Source organism: Pangasianodon hypophthalmus, chromosome 9 (assembly GCF_027358585.1).
Source record: "Pangasianodon hypophthalmus isolate fPanHyp1 chromosome 9, fPanHyp1.pri, whole genome shotgun sequence".
NCBI lineage: Eukaryota > Metazoa > Chordata > Actinopteri > Siluriformes > Pangasiidae > Pangasianodon > Pangasianodon hypophthalmus.
In genome coordinates, this window is record NC_069718.1 from 10531300 (window position 1) to 10551777 (window position 20478).

Here is a 20478-nt window from a genome sequence, read left to right on the forward strand (position 1 = left end):
TACACTTCAGAATTCATCCTGCTACTTCTATCAACAGTCACATTATCAATAAACCCCAGTGACCCAGTTCCATTGGCAGCCAAACATGCCCATGCCATAACACTGCCTCCACATGTTTGACGGATGATGTGGTATGCTTTGGATCACGAGCCCTTCCTTTCCTTCTCCATACTTTTCTCTTCCCATCACTCTGGTACAAGTTAATCTTGCATCAGAACTGGTCAGGCTTTTTTTAGAGGTTTTTTAGCAAAGTCTAATCTGGCCTTTGTGTTCTTGAGTGTTACCAGCGGTTTGCATCTTGAGGTAAACCGTCTGTATTTACATTCATGAAGGTGGCTCTTGATTGTAGACTTTGACAATGATAGGCCTACCTCCTCCAGAGTGTTCCTGACTTGGCTAGATGTTGTGAAGGGGTTGTTCTTCAATAAGAAAAGAATTCTGCAATCATCCACTTTAGTTGTTTTCTGTGGTCTCCCAGGCCTTTTGGTGCTGCTGAGCTCGCCAGTGCATTCCTTCCTTTTAAGAATGTACCAAATTGTTGATTTGGCCCTCCTAAAGTTTCTGCTATCTCTCTGATAGGTCTGTTCTGGTTTTTCAGCCTAATGATGGCCTCCTTCACTTGCATCAACACCTCTTTGGACGGCATATTGAGAGTTCCCATGAACAGCTACCAAATGCAAATTGAACACTTGGAAACAGCTCCAGACCTTTTATCTCCTTAATTTATCATGATATAAGGAGGAAACAGGGCACAGCTGGCCATGAAACTGCTTATCAGTCAATTGTCCAATTACTTTTGAGCCTGTGAAAATGGAGGAACTCTGTAAAAAATGGCTGTAATTCCTAAACGATTAATGCAATATTTTTGTTAAACCCCTTGAATTAAAGCTGAAAGTCTATGCTAAAGTCACATCTTGACTGCTTCATTTCAAATCCACTGTGGTGGTGTACAGAGGCAAAATTACCAAAACTGTGTCACTGTCCCAATATTTATGGACCTGACTGTATATACACATATATTTATTTATATACATATATATATATATATATATATATATATATATAACATAACATTTTATGTTTTACTGTGTTCCTTGTTTTCGTATTTTCATTGTGAAGCAAAAACTGAATGAATCCAACGTACATGGACCAGAAACATACCTCCATATTTCAATTTTATCTACAAAAACACACAATTCCAAATTGAAAAAAAAAGTAATGAATGGAGCTGTGTTCTGTTACAAAAGAAGAATCAAATGCATAATGCAAAATCAACAAAAAAAAAATATTTTGAGAAAGGAAGTTTTGTCATGAATCTCCTGGTCTTCAAAAGGCAGAAGACATCTGGCAGAGTTATAACGGATATGTCAGGAAGAATGGTGAAGATTTGCCAAGCAATCTGGAAGAGTTAGAACAGCTATATAAAACAACGAGCAGGGGAGGTGTGGGATGAATACTACTGCTGAGAGGATTCAAAAGCTGCTCATATGACACAAAATACAACTTATTAAAGAAAACCTATACATGAAAATGCAGACATTTAAACTGATATCATTTTCACTATTATCTTAACATACACTATTTGATGTTAAGATGCTTGTCATAATGAATAAACAGCTGTGAAACCTACCACACTAAATGCTGCTATAAGTTGAATCATTTTGTCTTCCTATTTCTTTACCTAAATTTGCACTCAGTTATATGTTTATTATCCATTTCATATTAATAGTGCCTCATACATAGTGCTGCCTCACTATGGCATTTGAGGATGTATTAATTGGATTTAATGGAAAGTCCTCAAGGACATAGCCAGGATAAGGAAATGGCAAATAAATATTCAATCACAGATGTCATAAAATTAAATACGTGGGAATTGAAAACAAGCGCTGTGTGCATGGCATTAGCAAGTAGTGCTCTTCTTTTTGCTACTGCTTGCAATAATTAATCACAAGAGGTGGCAGGCTCTCTCCAACAGAGCAGCAGCTGTAAATCCACAGTGCCTCAGTGAGACAGGTGCCCTCCAGCCGGTTCCTGTCTGCTGCTCCAGTAATGGTTTGTTTCTTGGTACTCTGGAAAATCAGCTTGCCCAATACCCTTGTTGCACCATCATCTCATCTTTACTAATTTTAGAATTTCGGCTGAGCATGAATTAGAAGTGACACTGAAGTGTCACTACTCCCCACTGTATTGCATCATGATATGGTTTCTGAAAAAAAAAAAGCCCGAAAGCAGGAAAGTGCCTTTGAGGTTTAAAAGAAACTTCACCATTATTCTTTATTCTTATCATTAAAGAGGTCTGAGAATATGTGATGTGATGACTGGTGTCAGTTTTTGGGTCATGCAAGGCCAGCTTGTCTTTTAGCCATTCAATAAAAAAAAAAAAAATTATATATATATATATATATATATATATGTTTGTGGGTGAAACACTGCTTTTAAAAAATGTAATGCTAAAGCAGCAATATTGCTTAACATAGGCTAGACATTTTGTATATTGGTCAACGACATCAACTTTTAAATATTTCCCTAACAGCTTTCAGAAAATAAAAAGAAAACAGAGACAAAGTGGAGATACAGTATACTGAACGTACACATTGGTATCATTGTATTATTAATGCTACACAGGTAGCTAGTTAGCTTTGTCATGGTAGCTTTACCTAGCTAACTAAACATCCAGCAGCTGTCAGTTTATTGATTTCATACTGTAAATGTAGAAGAGTGATTTATAAAGTGGACTAACTTAGGAAGTTAACGTGAGCTATAAAGCTAGAAACTTTTTTGTACTTAGCAGTGAAAGTTAAAGTTACACTTTGCCAGCTTGTGTTGTTAGCTCACATGTTGTTGTTGTTGTTTTTCTGAGGTAATGATGTGGTTTGTGTCACAGGTGCTATCACTAAATTTAGCGGGTGGACAAATCATAAATTCATTAGCTAGCCCACCAGGAAAAAGTGAAAGCTCCAATGCTTGCCCAATTCCAGGTTATGGAATTCATGGAAGTCCAATTAACTAGGCTAATCATTGGCAACCTCAACAGTATGACAAGCGAATTATGTGCCATAATACAGACTATGGAAAATAAGTGACAACCTTCATCTGGAAAAAGGGGTGACATTATGTAGCCATAGTCTTTATCCTCTTTTCAGCATGTCTCTAGTGATGAGCTTTATCATGTTTGCACCATCAAAAAAAAAGCAGAAAGTCTTTAGAGAACATTTCAGCTATGAGCTGTGGTGTTCTCTCGCCGTTCTTAAATACATTATTTGAATCTGACTAGCGGCTTCATTTTCGCTCTCTGAAGCATTGTGTGGTGACTGTGTGTTTGTGTTAGCATTAGAGTTATATAACAGTTTTCGTGTTGCACTGTACTGTATTTTGCAAAACATACATACTCCTGTCAGCCAAAAACTGGAATCTGAGAGTACAGTAAGCACAGATTGGAAAAACATCATCTGGTCCAGTTTGGGTGACCCTGTGCCCACTGTAGCCTCAGATTCTTGTTCTTGGCTGACAAGAGTGGAACGTGATGTAGTCTTCTGCTGTTGTAGCCCATCCACCTTAAGGTTCGACATGCTGGGTGTTTTGTGATGCTTTTCTGCTCACCCCGGTTGTAAAGAGTGGTTATTGGAGTTACCGTAGACTTCCTGTCAACTCAAACCAGTCTGGCCACTGACCTCTCTCAACAAGAAGGTATTTCTACCCACAGAACTACCTCTCACTGGATGTTTTTTGTTTTTCGTACCATTCTGTGTAAGCTCAGATGACTGTTGTGTGTGAATATCCCAGGAGATCAGCAATTTCTGAAATACTCAAACCAGCCCATCTGACACCAACAACCATGCCATGGTCAAAGCCACTGAGATCACATTTTCCCCATTCTGATGATGTATGTGAACATTAACTAATGCTGTTGATCTGTATCTGCATGATTTTATGCATTGCACTGCTGCCACATGATTGTGGCATGATGAGGCTGATTGGATAATTGCTTAAATGAGCAGGTGTACAGGTGTTCAATAGTCAGAGATTGTACAATTTTATTCTAAATCTGCCACTGTAAGAGGTACTAGATAGGTATACTTCATAAACATGTTGGATATCTTAGGTCTAACACATATATTAATATTACACAATTACATAATATTAAACATTTTATTATTAACGCACTGATGGGAAATGGGAAATTGTTTTGATGTTCACATGTGCACTAATGCACTAATGAAATAAAGCTGTATTGAATCTGCAACATTAATAAAATAAGAAAAAAGGAACAAATCTACTATGTAGATATACTTGATTGTTTTTTTGTGTGTGTGTGTGTTGAGAGATATTTTGCTGCAATAGTTTATAGGGTTTAAATTATGTTAGTGGGGCCAATTTTCAGGATCGCTCCAAGGGCCTGGGAGTCCCAGAGGTCGGCTCAGCTGTCGAAAACCACTGAGACTAAAGCATTTCCAGGCAGAGTTTATCACAGGGGAGGACTGGCTTTATTGATTTGTTTCATTAATAGTCCATCCATAAAAGTGAAGAAACAGACTTTAGCCTTTACTTGGCTTAATCCGGCAGCATCATATACGGCCGTATATATGGCGGCCTGGACCGGGTGATAAAACGGCGTTTGATTCTGCAAATGCTGTGAAATTTACCTTCCTGAGAATATGAGCAAACATTTGAATAGGCGGCTGTAATTAAATGCCAAAGATATTGAGCCTGCATTGGTATTTATTAAAGAGACTGATAATAAAGAAATGAAAAAATTAAACGGAAATAATACGTGCATATCGTACAGATATAATACCTGTTCGGTGTGAGGAGCTCATTCATCCTGGCTGTCGTACATGCCGTGCCGTGACTACAATGAAATCAGACAGGCGCATCCATCACTGCTTTACTAGTGGCATCCACTTAGTGTTTTCTATTAGTTTATTTTCTCTCTGTGCCTCTCATTCACACTCACTCTCACGCTCTTACGCTCAGTCATTTCATATCACTGCTAGAGTTTATGTCCCTACACACACACACACACACCAGTCTCTTGCACTCGAAAATAACTAGAGAGGAAAGTGCTTCCTGTCAAACACGACTGTCTGTTTCTTTAACAAACAGGTGAAAAATACATCAGATTGTTGTCCTGGACAGATGCTAGGCTGGAGATGAACTGATGATCAGCTCCTGCATGAGTGACAGAGCAAGAGGTTATGTCAGGATGATTCTGGGAAACAACAACACTTCATCAGGGCAGCAAAAAGGCAAAGAGTCGGCCAACGGCCCAAACCCCGGCTGACCGAGTGTGAAAAAAGGCAGCTGAAGTGAAGACTGACCCCTGAGTACATCTGACAGTAAAACTGACTCTTCTAGTTGAGGAAAGTCTGACACCTAATTTAAGAGCTTAGAGACCCCGAGGTCCTGCCATTTGCAGTAAACTTCAGAGACAAGGGTTCATCATAGGTAAAATTCAGGATCTTCTACTTTTTTGCCACTGTGACTACCTGGAAAAACATGATCCTTGGAATGATGCGTAATCCCAAACATCCTGTGAAGGTTACATAAATACATAAGCCTCCCAGCATTCATCATGCCAACAAACCCTGCGGCTTGATGTTGCCAAACACGTCTTGTTTGTTTTTGTTTAACTGCCATGTTCTCGGTGGAATAGCTAAAGCCTTCTATTTGATTTGATGAGATGCTGTCGCTATGCAGCAGAAGACACTAAGTCGATTTCCCTTTTGTGTGGTGGTCTAGGAAAACTCACTGGACGTCGCTGTGGCTGAATTGTGGTTTTTTCCAAAGTTTTTGGCCAAAATTAGAAAACCCAATTTTGGCCAAAAACTTCAGACAAAAAAAAAAACACAGATATACCTCCATTTTAAGAAAACATAAATATATCTTTTATACTTTCTAACCTTGTCTATGCTATTTGCCTATAAGGAGACGGCTTAACAAATGCGCCTGTAAAAACATTCAGTCTGCCTAAAGATGTTTTAATCACTAGCTTGCTAGATACATGTGTATAAATACCAGCTGTCAAATTATGTGTGATGCACACGCTGTGGAGATGGCAGCAGACAAGTCGTAATGTTTGAATGCCAATTTTAAAAAATGGGAAATTTAGCCAACAGAACAAAACGCACTGAGCTAATCTGTGATTATTTCAGCATGGATGTAAGAGGCAGACAGTGATCAATCATGTGAAAAGAGACGGTGAGTCTCCAGTTTGTCAAATCTCATGATGAGATTTCCTTCAGCAGCAGAGACTAGCAAGACTGATGTGGATGATACTGATGATCGAAGTGATTATCATTTTCCTTCTAATCTTTGATAAAGTGTCACTAATGCTTTCATAAACAGATTAAAAAGTTGTATAGAGAACGGCGAATAATAAATATGACTATTTATTTCAAAAAATAAAATGAAAGATATTATTATTATTATTATTAAATATAGAATGCCTGATGCATGGGTGGGACTTGTGAATAGCCTGTTAGTGTATGCTATGAATAAAGGCTTCTATAAATGGTCATATTTATTATTTCTTTATTGTATTTATTACATATGGCAACAGGCTATTCAGAAGTCTCACCCATCCATCAGGCATTCCTGATGTTTAATAATAATAATATCCTTCATTTTATTTTTTGAAAAGGGTAAATACATTTTATAGACTATTATATCTCATTATAATATTTATATTAGAAACTAGATTTGGAGTCCTCTATAACTCAGATGTCATCTCTGTATATTCTCAGTTGAAATGATCTTAACCTGATTTAATATTAAAACAAACACCTCACCATACTCTACATAACATCAGTGTGTCAGTTTCAATTAGCGGAACTGGTTTGAAGTCCATAAATGTAATATTCTCCCTTTTCACTTCTGGGAGTTTACCAGATTTTAAAATGCTAGAACTATGTTTGAGATGCTGTACGTGGAAAAGAGAAACATATTTCAGTTCAGGAAAAATATTTTTTAAATGCATAATTAAAAAGATGTCAAAATTTCACTATGTGAAGGGTTATCCCAGGCCACCACACATTTGTTTCTGTCTTGCACATACAGACACTTTTTTTTTTTAAACTATCAGCAGTCAGTCATTTAATGGACCAGTTTTTGGCTCTCTGAGGACACCATAGTTCTCAAATCCTGAAGGCATCCCCTGCATTTCTCAACTGGTGGGAAAATACTTGGCTTTCATCCCAACCAAATGCCAGCACTTTTGAAAGCACTGTTTCAGTCTGTAGCGGTAATTTCCAGCCCGCTGCGCGGCGAACATTTTAAATGACCTGTCACCAAGATTAATCCCGGCCAAGGCCTCTTAGGTTTCTCAACTGTGACTCCATCTAACTCCCTACATTATGTACTGTTTGGAGCTATTATGGTTTAATATTGTAGGCAGATGATTGTGTGCAGTACTGAATAATGTCAGGATGAAAGGTCAAAGCCATCAAACTGACTGGCATTAGTTGAATGGCAAAGAGCCTGCTCAACAGCAAGGTTTAAAGCATCTATAATTAAACATCAGGAAAATTTTAAAGGCCCCTGATATAGCAGGGGAACAGAAGGGGCAGTGTGAGCTAGGTAGTACACATTGCTGCACATTGGTTCCCTATGGTTTTTAATACACCTCTCTGTCAGCGCAAACAATACGATCAAACTCTATTACGTCTGAAAGTACTCCCCACCGCTAAGACGCATCAGTTGCCTGGTCTAAATCAAAAGTGAACTGTGAAAGTCAAGCAGAAAAAAAAAATAATTAAAATTCAGGAATCATAATGCTAAATGAGTCCATTTTTAAAGCACAATTAATCCCATGAAGAAAAAATAAGAAGAAAAATGATACTGCTCAAAATGACAACATAATGATAGCCTGCTTTGTGCATAATAAATGTTTTAAATTCATAGGTTATAAGCTTTGATCCATGTAGATATCTTATCCATGTTATATTTTCCCAACAGTGAGGTGACTCTAATAGCTGTGCCATTTGAAGAACATGTCACATCTAATACACTCTTCATTATTAACGATCTCTGTTTCACTTTCCTTCCAGAAGGAGCCAGAATACACTCGCCGACACCGTTCGCTCTTTCTCTGTCTATCTGTCTCTCTATTGCTCTAAGCTGCAGATACAGATCTCAATCCACCATCCACTGTAGAAAATGTGAGGACAATGACGCCTTTATAATGGTATTATAAAAGACAACGTTCCTTTCTCTCGCTGATGGTACTTTGATTCCGAGATTTTTAATAATACAGATAAGTCCTGCCAAGCCATCAGAGATCACTGTTAGTCATGTTATCAGTGTGGGGGAAATTTCTGCAAAATCCTTTTCTTTTGTCATATATCTCACCTAGGATTGTCTTCTTATCACTCATTTGACTTAAAAAAAAAAAAAGGTCCCTGAATCCCACCAAGAATCATGTCTCATCCTTGCAGAGAGTGCCATTAATATTCAACACACTCACATTCACCTTAAAGTTAGACTAGCTGTTTAAGACGAAATGGCCATGGTGTGACTATGATGAACTATAGTAGGGTGACAAATAATTAGAAACCAAGAAGGGCCCACTTTATGTGTGTGCATTTAGTTTTATATCATGCGGCGTTTGGAGGTCTGTCATGATGAGTTCCACTGCACATTTGTCATGCAGATAAGATCAATGCATGGACTGCGTTTCCCAGCTGTGAATTCTCCAGCGCAGATCTGGTGGGTAACCACTGTGGAAATGCTGTATTGGATGAGAAAAACTCTACTCAAATATATTTCAGATTTTCAAATATGGGCAGGCAGCTACTTATAATCATTATGAATGCCAAGTATACTTCATTGTTTTGTTTTATTTTTTCATATTACAGGAAAGTTTATTTAGAGAAAGTTTAAATGTAGGTAATTATACATTTTTTTCACCGCTGATTCATTGTTGTATACATCGTCCCAATTAACAATTTCATTTCACTGCATTTACAATCAAAACAAAAATGTAATGCACATATAGAGCTATTTACCAACACTGAGCATACAAGTACATTTTACATTTACGGCATTTGGCAGACGCCCTTATCCAGGGCGACTTACAATTACCTCATTCATACAACTGAGCAGTTGAGGGTTAAGGGCCTTGCTCAAGGGCCCAGTAGTGGCAGCTTGGCAGTGCTGGGATTTGAACTCACAACTTTCCTATCAGAAGTCCAATGTCTTAAACACTGAGCTACCACTTCTCAATTTACTTCTTTAATTTACAGGTAAATTAAAAGACTGTCAAAAATGTAAAGGTAATATATTTATGGCGGCCTGGGAAAACCCTTCACATAGTCAAATTCTGACATTTTCTACTACACTGTATAGTCCCCCTTTTTGCCAGTATAATGAGCTCCACTCTTCTGGGAAGGCTTTCTACTAGATTTTGGAGCTTGGCTGTGGGGATTTGTGATCATTCAGCCACAAGAGCATTAGTGAGATCAGGCACCATGTTGGGTGAGGAGGTCTGGGGTGCAGTCGGCATTCCAGTTCATCCCAAAGGTAATCAGTGGGGTTGAGTTCAGGCCTCTATGCAGAATACTCAAGTTCTTCAACTCCAGCCTGAAGGGAAATTGTTCCAGTGAAGGGAAATTGTAATGTTACAGCATATAAAGACATTCTATACAATTAAGTGCGTCCAACTTTGTGGCAATGGTTTGGGGAAGAACTGCATATGGCCAGGTGTCCACACACTTTTGGCCATAGAGTGCAATTATATTTTTAAAATAATAAATTAAATTAATAACTTAAACTGTCAGGTTATTATTAAAATTCCATTATGCTTCATTCATGCCTTCTTATCTACATTCAGCATGCTGTCATGTTAATAAAGGTGGCCTTTACACCAGACCCTGGCAGTGCACAGACCCTGGAGTGGCTATTTAAAACAAAAAAAAACGTGTATTTTTTGCACCACTGCGATTTTTAGCTAGAAACACTACAAAATACGATATTTCTGTGGCTACAGCATACAAAGACATTCTACACAATTATGTTCATCCAACTTTGTGGCAATGGTTTGGGGAAGAACTACATATGGGTGTAATGGTCAGGTGTCCACAAACTTTTAGAACTATATCCAGTCCTAAATACTACAGGTTTTCCTGAACTGAAATATGTTCGTTTCTCAACCAGAAGTAAAGTTCTAGCATTTTAAAGTCTGGACACTTACCATTAAAAGTGAAAAGGACAAAGTTACATTTAATGATTTCATTCCAATTAAACTGAAAGACCTATCTCTACATTTATAACCTAATCTGCTTATTTTCCTCTACATATTTCATTATAACTTTACAAATATGTAACACAAATAGGTTAATGGACATATGTACTACAGCAAAAACTTTGTAAATAAATCATTTTTCATTCTGTACTAATGTACTAAATCTTGTCATCTACAACATATTTTAGTGAGAGTGGATAATCATTAGAAGTCACAGCCAAATACAGTCTGCCTTACTGTTGTTGTTGTTTTAAATGAATGCATTTCCCCTACAGCAAGATCTCACACTTTCCTAATTGTCATACAAAGGTGTTCCTTCCTCTGACTAAGGGACTATCAATAACAATGTGATATATGCTGCAGGCTACACTGCTGTAAGAAGCTGAAAAAAAAGCAATCAATATTGGTGTAGTTGTGATGTCAATAACAATAATGAAATAACAAGGTCAGAATTAACATGTGACAGTCATTGCTTTGGATAATGGACATTGATAGAGTTTCTACTTCGCAGGTTCCTTGAGCACAAATCGACCCCTGGCTCAGCTAATTGGAGGGGAAGTGGCTGCCTGTCTGTCTTCTCTGCTGACAATGGAATTACCTGAAGACAAATTGAATTAAATCCTATATTAGGTAGGCATTAACTTTAATCCAACGTCTCAAGCTGGGCTGAGTGAAAACGAGTTTAAAATAAGCTCTTCCTCTGGTTTTCTTTGTTTAGTTCAACCCATTTAGTGGTGAGTTCAGGATTGATCGCGAACGTCATTGACGTGAGCGGTCCAAGGACTGTACGAGCTACGTTATCGATGATATATATCGATAGAATGCACTTGACACACTTGATAAATATCAGAACCAAGGATGCCTGCCATGTTAAGATAAAATGTAAATGTTGAACTTGTACATGGGTACAGCTTACTACACCAGAGACATGCAGAGATTTGTGGATTTTCATTACGCACAATGGCTAGCAAATTTATGCCTGTGTTTAAAACCTGTCCAAAGGAAATCCTTTTTTGTGCCTTCACTGAGATTCGCTCAAGAACTACCACGAAAAGTTCACAAAAATCTTTGCATTACTGCTGAGGGACATACCTTACTCAGGGGTGCAATTACAGACCATAGTGCAAAGCCTAAGATATTATAAGAACCATTTTTTATTTATACCATTAATGAAAATAAGAAGGAAATAAGACAGTGGAAATGAATAATTCATTACTAAGATATATTAAACAGATTCACAGTTATTGGCATTCCTGTGTTTAATACTTCCTGCCACAGCATCAGCTTGAAAGGCTAATTATACTGAGTCTATATCTATGTTGTTAAGGATGAAAAGCACATTTAGAGTGATCTATTCTCCATGCACGTATGGCTATTCATTGACTACATACGCACTTAGAGATGGCCCAGCCAACAGGTTACATCCAGGTTACGTTCAGAATCTGAGGTGGAAAAAGCAAAACACTGGGGCTTTGGTGTTATCTTGTTGGGCAATCCAAGGTTAAATCTCTGTATCCTTGACTTAGCTACCTCTCTATACCAGTTTGTTCAGCGAATGTTTTTAAATGTGTTATATGAATAGATTTCACTTGGCTCATGCCCACAGAAGTATAAATGTGCTGCCATGAACAAGAGTAGTATAAAGGTTCTTGATTTAGTGAATCTCACAATTTCTTCCATACAGTCCTAATCTTTCCGTATTAAATATCATGTAAAGAATGAAACACTTAAGGTGTTCAGTTGTAGAAAAATAATGAGTGACCCAGACATTAGTCACGTTTACATGGACACTTTTTGTTTCAATTGGAATGAAATCAATCAGATTGATTAATCTGATCGCAGTGTTTACAAGAACGCTGAATAAAGTAATCGGGTTGATATGTGCGTTTACATGACAGAATTGGATTTGATCTTCTGACATGCACTCAGTGCACGAATACACGTTTCCCGCCGTTCCAACATGCAGATACTAGCAGCTACTCTCTTGCCATTGCTTCTTTTTTCATTTTAAAAAGCGGACTTAACATTTGCCTGTTTCAGCTGCTAATTAGAAGACGACGAGCGCGTGATGTTTTGTGCGGTACTGCGTGTATTTATCAAGCAATTAAAATGCCCCTTCCCGAGCCCAGAACAAGGCGTCTGTGGATGAGGGTCCTAAGCAAGGACTGGTGGGACAACATCGTCTTGCACCACTTCACAGACGAGGAGTGGAAGGAGAAGTTTAGGATGACACGACAGTCATTTATGACACTATGCTCAATGGTGGAGGGGTACATGGCACCTGGTGAGGCTACAGTCAGAGCCCCAATACCGCTGACAGCCGTGCGTCATACGTCATTACGTGATTTGCACGTCATTGCACATGCGCAGAACTATCTGGTTTCATTTTCAATCCGTTGAAGTGTTTACATGTCCTCTCCATTGGATTAGAAAAGGTTTAAACCACCCCTTACGATCCGAATCAAATTTTAATCGGTTTTGGCCAATTCATTCCAATTGACGTGTTTACATGTGAGTTTTTAAATCTGATTGTGCTTCTAGTCCAATTACGATCGGATTATTAGTGTCCATGTAAACGTAGCTATTGATTATTTTCCTATAACACCATGACCTAAAGTGTTTTATACTTCTTAAACCACAGGGATTTGCTAATGATTACACTTTTAAGTGAATGAATGACACATCACACTGTTATACATTCGTAGTTATATTTAATGTTGTGAAAAGTCCACAAATTAGTTCCTGTTATCGTACTGATAAATTTATAACAGCTATACAGTCATTCCCTCAACATACTCTCTTTTTTCTCACTCTTGAAGTTGATTATAGCTGGGACAACTGTCAAGGCTGCTGTTATAGATAATTAATCAACACCATCTGACCAATCAGAGTTGGGAATTCAGCAGGTCTGTGGTATAAAAAAATAAACTGGTTAGCATTACCGTTATTTTATTTTATTTATTTATTTTTTTTTTTACATTTTATGTCTAGCCTTGTAGTAGAGGAGTGTTAAAGGTTACCATTATGTTCTTATCTAAAAATTCACCCCGTCACCGAATGCATAGTGAATTTTTTTCCATGTAGGTAACAACAGAATGAAAGCTGATTGTGTGAATTCAGTTGTGATAAGACAAATTGAAACGAAGAAATGGCCTTCAGAGCGGATAATTGTACGTCAGTCTCCAGCCATTGTTATGCTTCTTGTTCGATTTTTCCACCATCTATTTCAAAATTTGTTTCCAACTGATCTGCCTTTGTAGCGTTTCAGAGCACACTGATTAATTGCTGTTCAAATCAATCACTGCTGGCGAAGTGACAGACTGATTTTAGGGAAATAAAGTGCAACCTCCTGAGATGTCATGTAAGGTTACTGTCTTGTAAAGGTCAACAAGCTGGATCAATCAGAGCACTGTGGGTTTTATATGAGAATTTACAAGGATTCATGTGAATTATCGCATTTTTATGCTTACTAGTCACACTGAAAAAGAAGTCCACTATAGTATTTAATGGATATAATTAATATTTTTTAGAGCTTATTTATTTTGTTTATCATTTAGTAGCATTTAATTAAATGACCCTGGCTCCATTAAAAATTAAATAAAATAAATAAATTTGAGAAAAAAATGTTCCAAGGCTTTCCCTGTATGTTGTAAAGACAAATTATATTAATGCTAATATGCAATTACCAGAGACTTTGCTGTACCGTGATAAACCATACAGTGTACAGGCCCCAACCATGTGCACACACAATTACTATAGTCAAACATACATTCTCCAAAGTCCCAACGGAACGTGAAAACACACGCACACACACACACACACACACACACACACACACACATGTAAATCACATACCCATTCAGGTCAGGTTGTAGATCTCAGTGTTTGGATCGTCCTGGAATGCAGAGCTATAGATTCAATACTAGAAATTGGCCTCATTTATCAATATTGTAATAAAAATTTATGGAAATCATAGGCCAATCTGTACCAAAATTTCCCTCTAGATTTAGAAGTTCCAATAACACTGATTTCATTTTGTACCTGTGTGTTGTTTGTATGTTTGTGCCTTATTGCAAGATGCAAATCACCCATAAATTAGCAAGCACACTGGCACAAAAGTCTATAAAAGGAAAAGAACAAAGAGAGCTGAAAATGACAAAATGACTACTTTTCACTACTAATGGTGAAAGAGTGCCTCTTAAACATGCCATGGACTAAATCTTTCTGTAATTCAGCTTAGCCGTTGCATAGTGTCAGCTACCACTGACACAATTAACACTTAACTCCTTTTGTAGGGTGCCATTACTTTTGTCCTGATTGAATAGCTACTCCTATGTGTCTTCATTTATGGATTTGCTTTCTTTCAAGTCATTAATCGTAAAATGCTTACTAAATTCATACATGCAATTGGAATAAATAAGCGTTTAATCTTGACATATATAGTATTGCAGTAGGTTTGGGTCGATAGACGATAGCATCAGGGAATTGCTGATAGACTATCACAATGGCTATCAAGATGATTTAAATGTCTGTCAGAAAACATGTCTGCAAAAAATATCAGTCGTGTCGTATCTCGTAATATGTGTTTCCTTTTAGCCTTTTATTGTATCCTATACGAGCCTTAATAACCTGCTGTCTGACTTCAGAGCAGAGCAACAAAACATCTGTCTCTGATGCATCTTAGCTTCCCTTATCTGTGCTGCCAAACAAATAAAGCCGTGAATGGCGTCGCTTGCAAAACGTGAACGGGGGATTAAATTGAAAAAAATGAAATAATGTGTTGTACATCAGGGTTGCTTTACGTTTTTTTATTTCAATTTTGTGATGAGCTTAGTTAGAGCTAATAACTCATTAGGTTATTAGCTAGTCCCACTTTCAGTTTTGCAAGCACTGCTGACCTTTTTAATGACTAATTAATAAAAAAAACAGACTAAATATTAATGCTAGCAACCAGCAGCTACAGTCGACCTGTAACCAGCTTTTTTTTTTTAGCTGTGATATCTGGCCACACCCCCTTTTTTGCTTCCTCAGCATCTCTGCAGCCTATCTCTGCAGCCTACACCCCTCTAAAGCCATTGCGATATTATTGTAAATCTGTGACAGTTAGGGGCAACGATAGAATGATGGCATATTGTACATGATTTCACAAGCCTAGCAGTAACTCATTGCCAGTTATGCGATTTAAAACATTCAACGTTCACATTAATGAGTCTCCTTGTATGTAAATTTAGGAGCTGTCATAGGACACAAACATTTTTCTAAACTAACTGGATTTTCATGGATACCACATTCCTTGTGTAAATTTTCCTACCGTTTATGAATGAACACATTATATCCAGATTTATAAATGTGAGCAAAAACTAGTAACACTAGCTAAAAAGCCAAAAGACTAAATCCTGACTGGACATACCTTATTAAACCTTTTACCTCACTAATACCCAATCTGACTGATTAATAACCAAAATTGTTTATTGGACATCTACTCAAGGGCATATCCACGATTTATTTGGATATTATTACGACGGTGACATTCAAAGTTTCCCCTTATAACAAAGGTGATCAGAAACAGCTGAGTATTTTTTTTTATCGCAATATGCATAGGAAAGCAATGTGCATAAATTAAGATTCCTCTCAGCCCCTTGGAGTTTGAGCCTCTCCCATCTGGCTGACATTTTTACATTCCAAGGACCAGAAGGTACATATATAAAAGTCTCTTTGTTCACCACATTGTCCAGGTGTTAAATAGCTATAGGTAAGAGATTTGAATACTGAATACACTCTTGTGATGCTGCTTGATTACTGACTTGCACTACAAAATGCTTTGTATGGTTGTAATATGTGTTTTATGTGTTTTATGTCTTTTATGTATGGAGAAGCCAAAGACAAACTTTTCACTAACTTGGGCAATAGTATGTCTGTCTATCTCTCTATCTATCTATCTATCTTGACTCATCATTATTATTATGATTACTGTCACTGAACTAGTTAGTGAACTTGCTAGTAAATCAGACAGGCTAAAAGAATTAAAGAACAAGATATAACAACAAAACTAGAAGGATATCAGATAAAACATATACAGAATTATTAGCACACTTACAGAGAAATTGCAAAAATTATATAAAGTAAACATTTCATACAATTTTTAAATATTAGTATTTTTTTATTATGGACATATGTACTTAAATTAATTATTAAAACCAAAGCAATATCTTTAGTGTTTTAGTCATTTTAGTATTTTTTAATAAATGCAAACACACTGACACCCTTTACTGTCATCTTTTTTTTAAGTATCCATACTTCAATTTTGCCTTTCATTAAACAAAAGGTTGCACACATGTAAAATCTCTTTGTCATCCATTAGCATGGGGAAAACTAAACAGCCTTCAACATAAGAATGACAGCTGGTGTTTGATCTGTGTAAATTTGGTAAATGAATATTTAAGAAAATACATAGGTGGTTAAAAACGCCATTAAACACAATCGCAGCATAATAAGAACATTTCAAAAGTCTTGAAGAGTGCCAGAAATTGGACCCATAAACATGCTGAATGCTAGACGCCATTCTGGCAAACCAGGAAGTGTACTCAATTACAGATCCCCAAAATGAGGACTGAATGATAAAGAAAATCACCTATCCCAATGTTTTATAAGACCTAAGTTACAGAATTCTAAGTTACAGTTTTCTTTTATCTATTATTTTACTGCATTACAATTTATCATAGATTTATATAAAAATGGTAACTTATTGTTTGCATTATTTTGGATTCTTAAATGGATATGTAAATGCTCACATACTTCAGTTTTGTGAAACTGCCATGTATGCAATAAAGTCAATGTACAGTCTAGCTGATTCGTGGGTTTGTTTCAAAGTTTCAAAATCAACTACTGTACATAACAGCAAGCTGTTTCAAAGGGTTGCAGGAAAGAAGTGTTTCTGGAGAGCGACCTACAAAATCCTGTGTGTAAAATTCACCAGGCATCATTAGAACTACAACTGGAATCATGTGTTGTTGTCAGACATTTTGGCCATGAACACCATTAGCACATCTACCCCCCCCAAAAAAAAAAAACACCAACGAAGAGCCCCCAGACTTACTGTAAAATATCACTGGTGGACAGGAGCTCTCGTAAGGACTGATGTTTTAACCCAAAACGTTATTGACGTTAGTGAGGAGATTAGTGCCACCTCACATCTTTCGACAAGAAAATGAAATTTAAATCAACACAAGAACACAAAATCAATGTTTCGCAATGACCATCTCAGTCGCTCATTTTCAATTAAATTGTGTGGATTGAACATAAACTAACCTAAGAATATAAATGAGCTTGTAATGTTCTGCATGGAGGAGGGTTCAACATCCTGTACAAGTGTCTCCAACTACGCTAGACATCACAGAAAGAGGCTCAGTGCTGTTACTGATTCCTACTAAATATCGATTTTGGGAGTGCTGATCATTTGAAAGCAGTGATATGCAGAAGAGATTGTACTGTTTTAGAAAGTTGTTTGGAGAAAAAAAGCTGTGCTGAAATATGTGTTAAAACTATACAGTATCTCTGTTTTCGTAACCTCAAAACATTACACATTGAATATGTAATTCATTTGTTTATTGTGGGTGCCAATAATTCTGGAGTCAACTATATCTATCTACCATAGCTATCTGTCCATCAACTCACTAGCTTATTATTATTATTATTATTATTATTATTATTCATGTCTTTCAACTGTCTATCTATGTCATATATGACACAAAGCTGTGTCACAAAGATCAGATCAGAAATCACTAAGGGTGCCAATATTTGTTGAGTCGACTCTATCTATCTATTATAACTATCTGTCCTATCAACTCACTTTATTATCATTATTATTATTATTGTTATTATTATTATTATTATCATCATTATCGTTATCCATCCACTTTCCATACTGCTTATCCTACACAGGGAACTTGGGGCACAAGGCAGGGGACACCCTGGACAGGATACCAACCCATTGCAGGGCACAATCACACACACACCTATTTACACAGTATAGACAATTTAGAGATGCCAAACCGCCTACAACACATGTCTTTGGACTGGGGGAGGAAACTGGAGTACCTGGAGCACGGGGAGAACATGAAACTCCACACACACGCACACACAGGGCGGAAGCGGGATTCGAACCCCCAGCCCCGGAGGTGCGAGGCAAATATGCTAACCACGAAACCACTGTGCCTTCTGTTATTATTATTATTATTATTATTATTATTATTATTATTAATAATAATAATAATAATAATAATAATAATAATAATAATTCATCCATTCTATCCATCCATATATCTATCTATCACACAGAACTTATTATCAAATCAAATGAGATTATGCATATTATCAAATCAAATGAGAAATCATTAAGGGTGCCAATAATTCTGGAGTGAACTCTATCTATCCATTATAGCTATCTGTTCATCAACTCCCTATATTATTATTATTATTATTATTATTATTATTATTATTATTATTATTGTTATTGTTGTTATGCTCTATATATTTATCTATCTATCTATCTATCTATCTATCTAAACTCTTGATTATGATTACTGTCACTGAATGATCCCTCTATAGGCAGTATCTGTCTATCTATCTATCTATCTATCTATCTATCTGTCTGTCTGTCACAAACTTGTTTTCTGATAAATGTCTTCACCACTCTGACGCATTTAAATCTCATCTGCGAAAGGATTTTACTTCAGTAATTTCTGCGTTTATATTACCATTTGTGGTGCATCACATGAGCAAACATGATGAAGTATCGGCTGTGTGTGTGTGTGTGTGTGTGTGTGTGTTTCAGGAGCTGGACTTTGTTCATATCGCGGGTATTTCTACAGAAAGCGCTCAAGTCACTCACCTGAGAACAGCAGCTGCATGAAGCACAAGCCCGTCAGGTCCATTCTGAGTGGCTTTAATGAGGAGCTCTAATCCCGACTCATATATGTTCCGCTCATATAGAATCAGCACCCCGGCTGAAGTCCCACTGGCTTCAGATGCCAAACAGACTGGAGCCGCTCCGGAGCGCGAGCGCTTCGAATCAGACGCACGCGCCTGTCTGACGGAAGAGTTCGACACTTTCCGGTTTACAGAAAGTTCCCCATGCTGGGGTTAAAAAAAACCCCAAAACTCTTAATAATGCACAGAGCCACAAACGAGGCGAATCTCATACTGTCAGCACATCACAGCTGCAACGCCGTCAAACTCATCACACACACACACACAGAGAGAGAGAGAGAGAGAGAGAGAGCGTGAGAGAGCGCGTGTGTGAGCGTGCGTGCGTGCGTGTGAGTGCGCGCGCGTAGTTGAGCCAGCAAGACAGAGAACGTGCGCGCGTGAGAGAGAGTGAGAGATAGAGAGAGTGTGAGCCTGAGAGACAGAAAACGTGTGTGACTGCGGGAGAGACAGAGAGAAAGAAAGACAGGTGCAGCAAGTCCAGATGAAGACTGCAAATCGTTTGAAAGTGGCCCTGAAATTAAAGTAGGTATTTCAGAGTATATCTTGAATAAAATAAATAAATAAATAAATAAATAAGTTTTGGACATATTCTCGTTTAATTTTATAGTTTGTTACTTTTGAGAAAATGTTTTTTTTTGTATGTGTGTGTGTGTGTGTGTGTGTGTGTGGTTTTTTTTTTTTTTTTTTTGATGACTCATCCTGTGCTAGTTTGGTGTTCGTCCAATTAAAAGCTCTCTAGAACATATATGCCCCGCCCCCAGAAGGCAGGTCTTGCTCTACAGTAGCAGCTTGTTAGCAGCAAACATGGCTCATCAGTGCAGTTACCTGCACATTATTCCCTTTTCCAGCCATCTTTGCTTGACAGAAAGTGGTTGGAGTGACAGGCATGTTTAACCAGCTTGAAGCTGTTCAATGCCAGGAATGTCTTGCTACCGCAGACTGATGGAGAATGTGATTATGTCTTTATACACTGTTGGAGCTTCTCCAACATTAAGAGTAAGAAATGATGATTTATCAAGTAGCATACCATTTAAACCTAATTATGTTAAACATTCCATTTGTTTACATTTCACTATGTTTTAGTCATTAATGCAGAGATGTCAGATGCTACTATAAACACTTCTCAGTTAAGGTTTCATAGCAGTATATCTATCCATCCGTCCTTTTTCCATGCCACTTACCCTACACAGGGTCATGGGGAGCCTGGAGTCTATCCCTGGGAAGTTGGGGCACAAGGCAGGGGACACCCTGGA

General features: G+C 37.4%; 1 protein-coding gene across 1 annotated transcript in view; it reads right to left on the bottom strand.

Moving 5' to 3' along the window:
• Positions 1-19699, bottom strand: part of gfra4b (GDNF family receptor alpha 4b) — a 68751-nt gene extending 49052 nt beyond the window's left edge. The window contains exon 1 of the mRNA XM_026918829.3: positions 19128-19699. Within this exon, the coding sequence (XP_026774630.3) occupies positions 19128-19170 (43 nt within the window). The 5' untranslated portion in view covers positions 19171-19699. The remainder of the gene's footprint in view (positions 1-19127) is intronic.
• Positions 19700-20478: the final 779 nt, after the last annotated feature.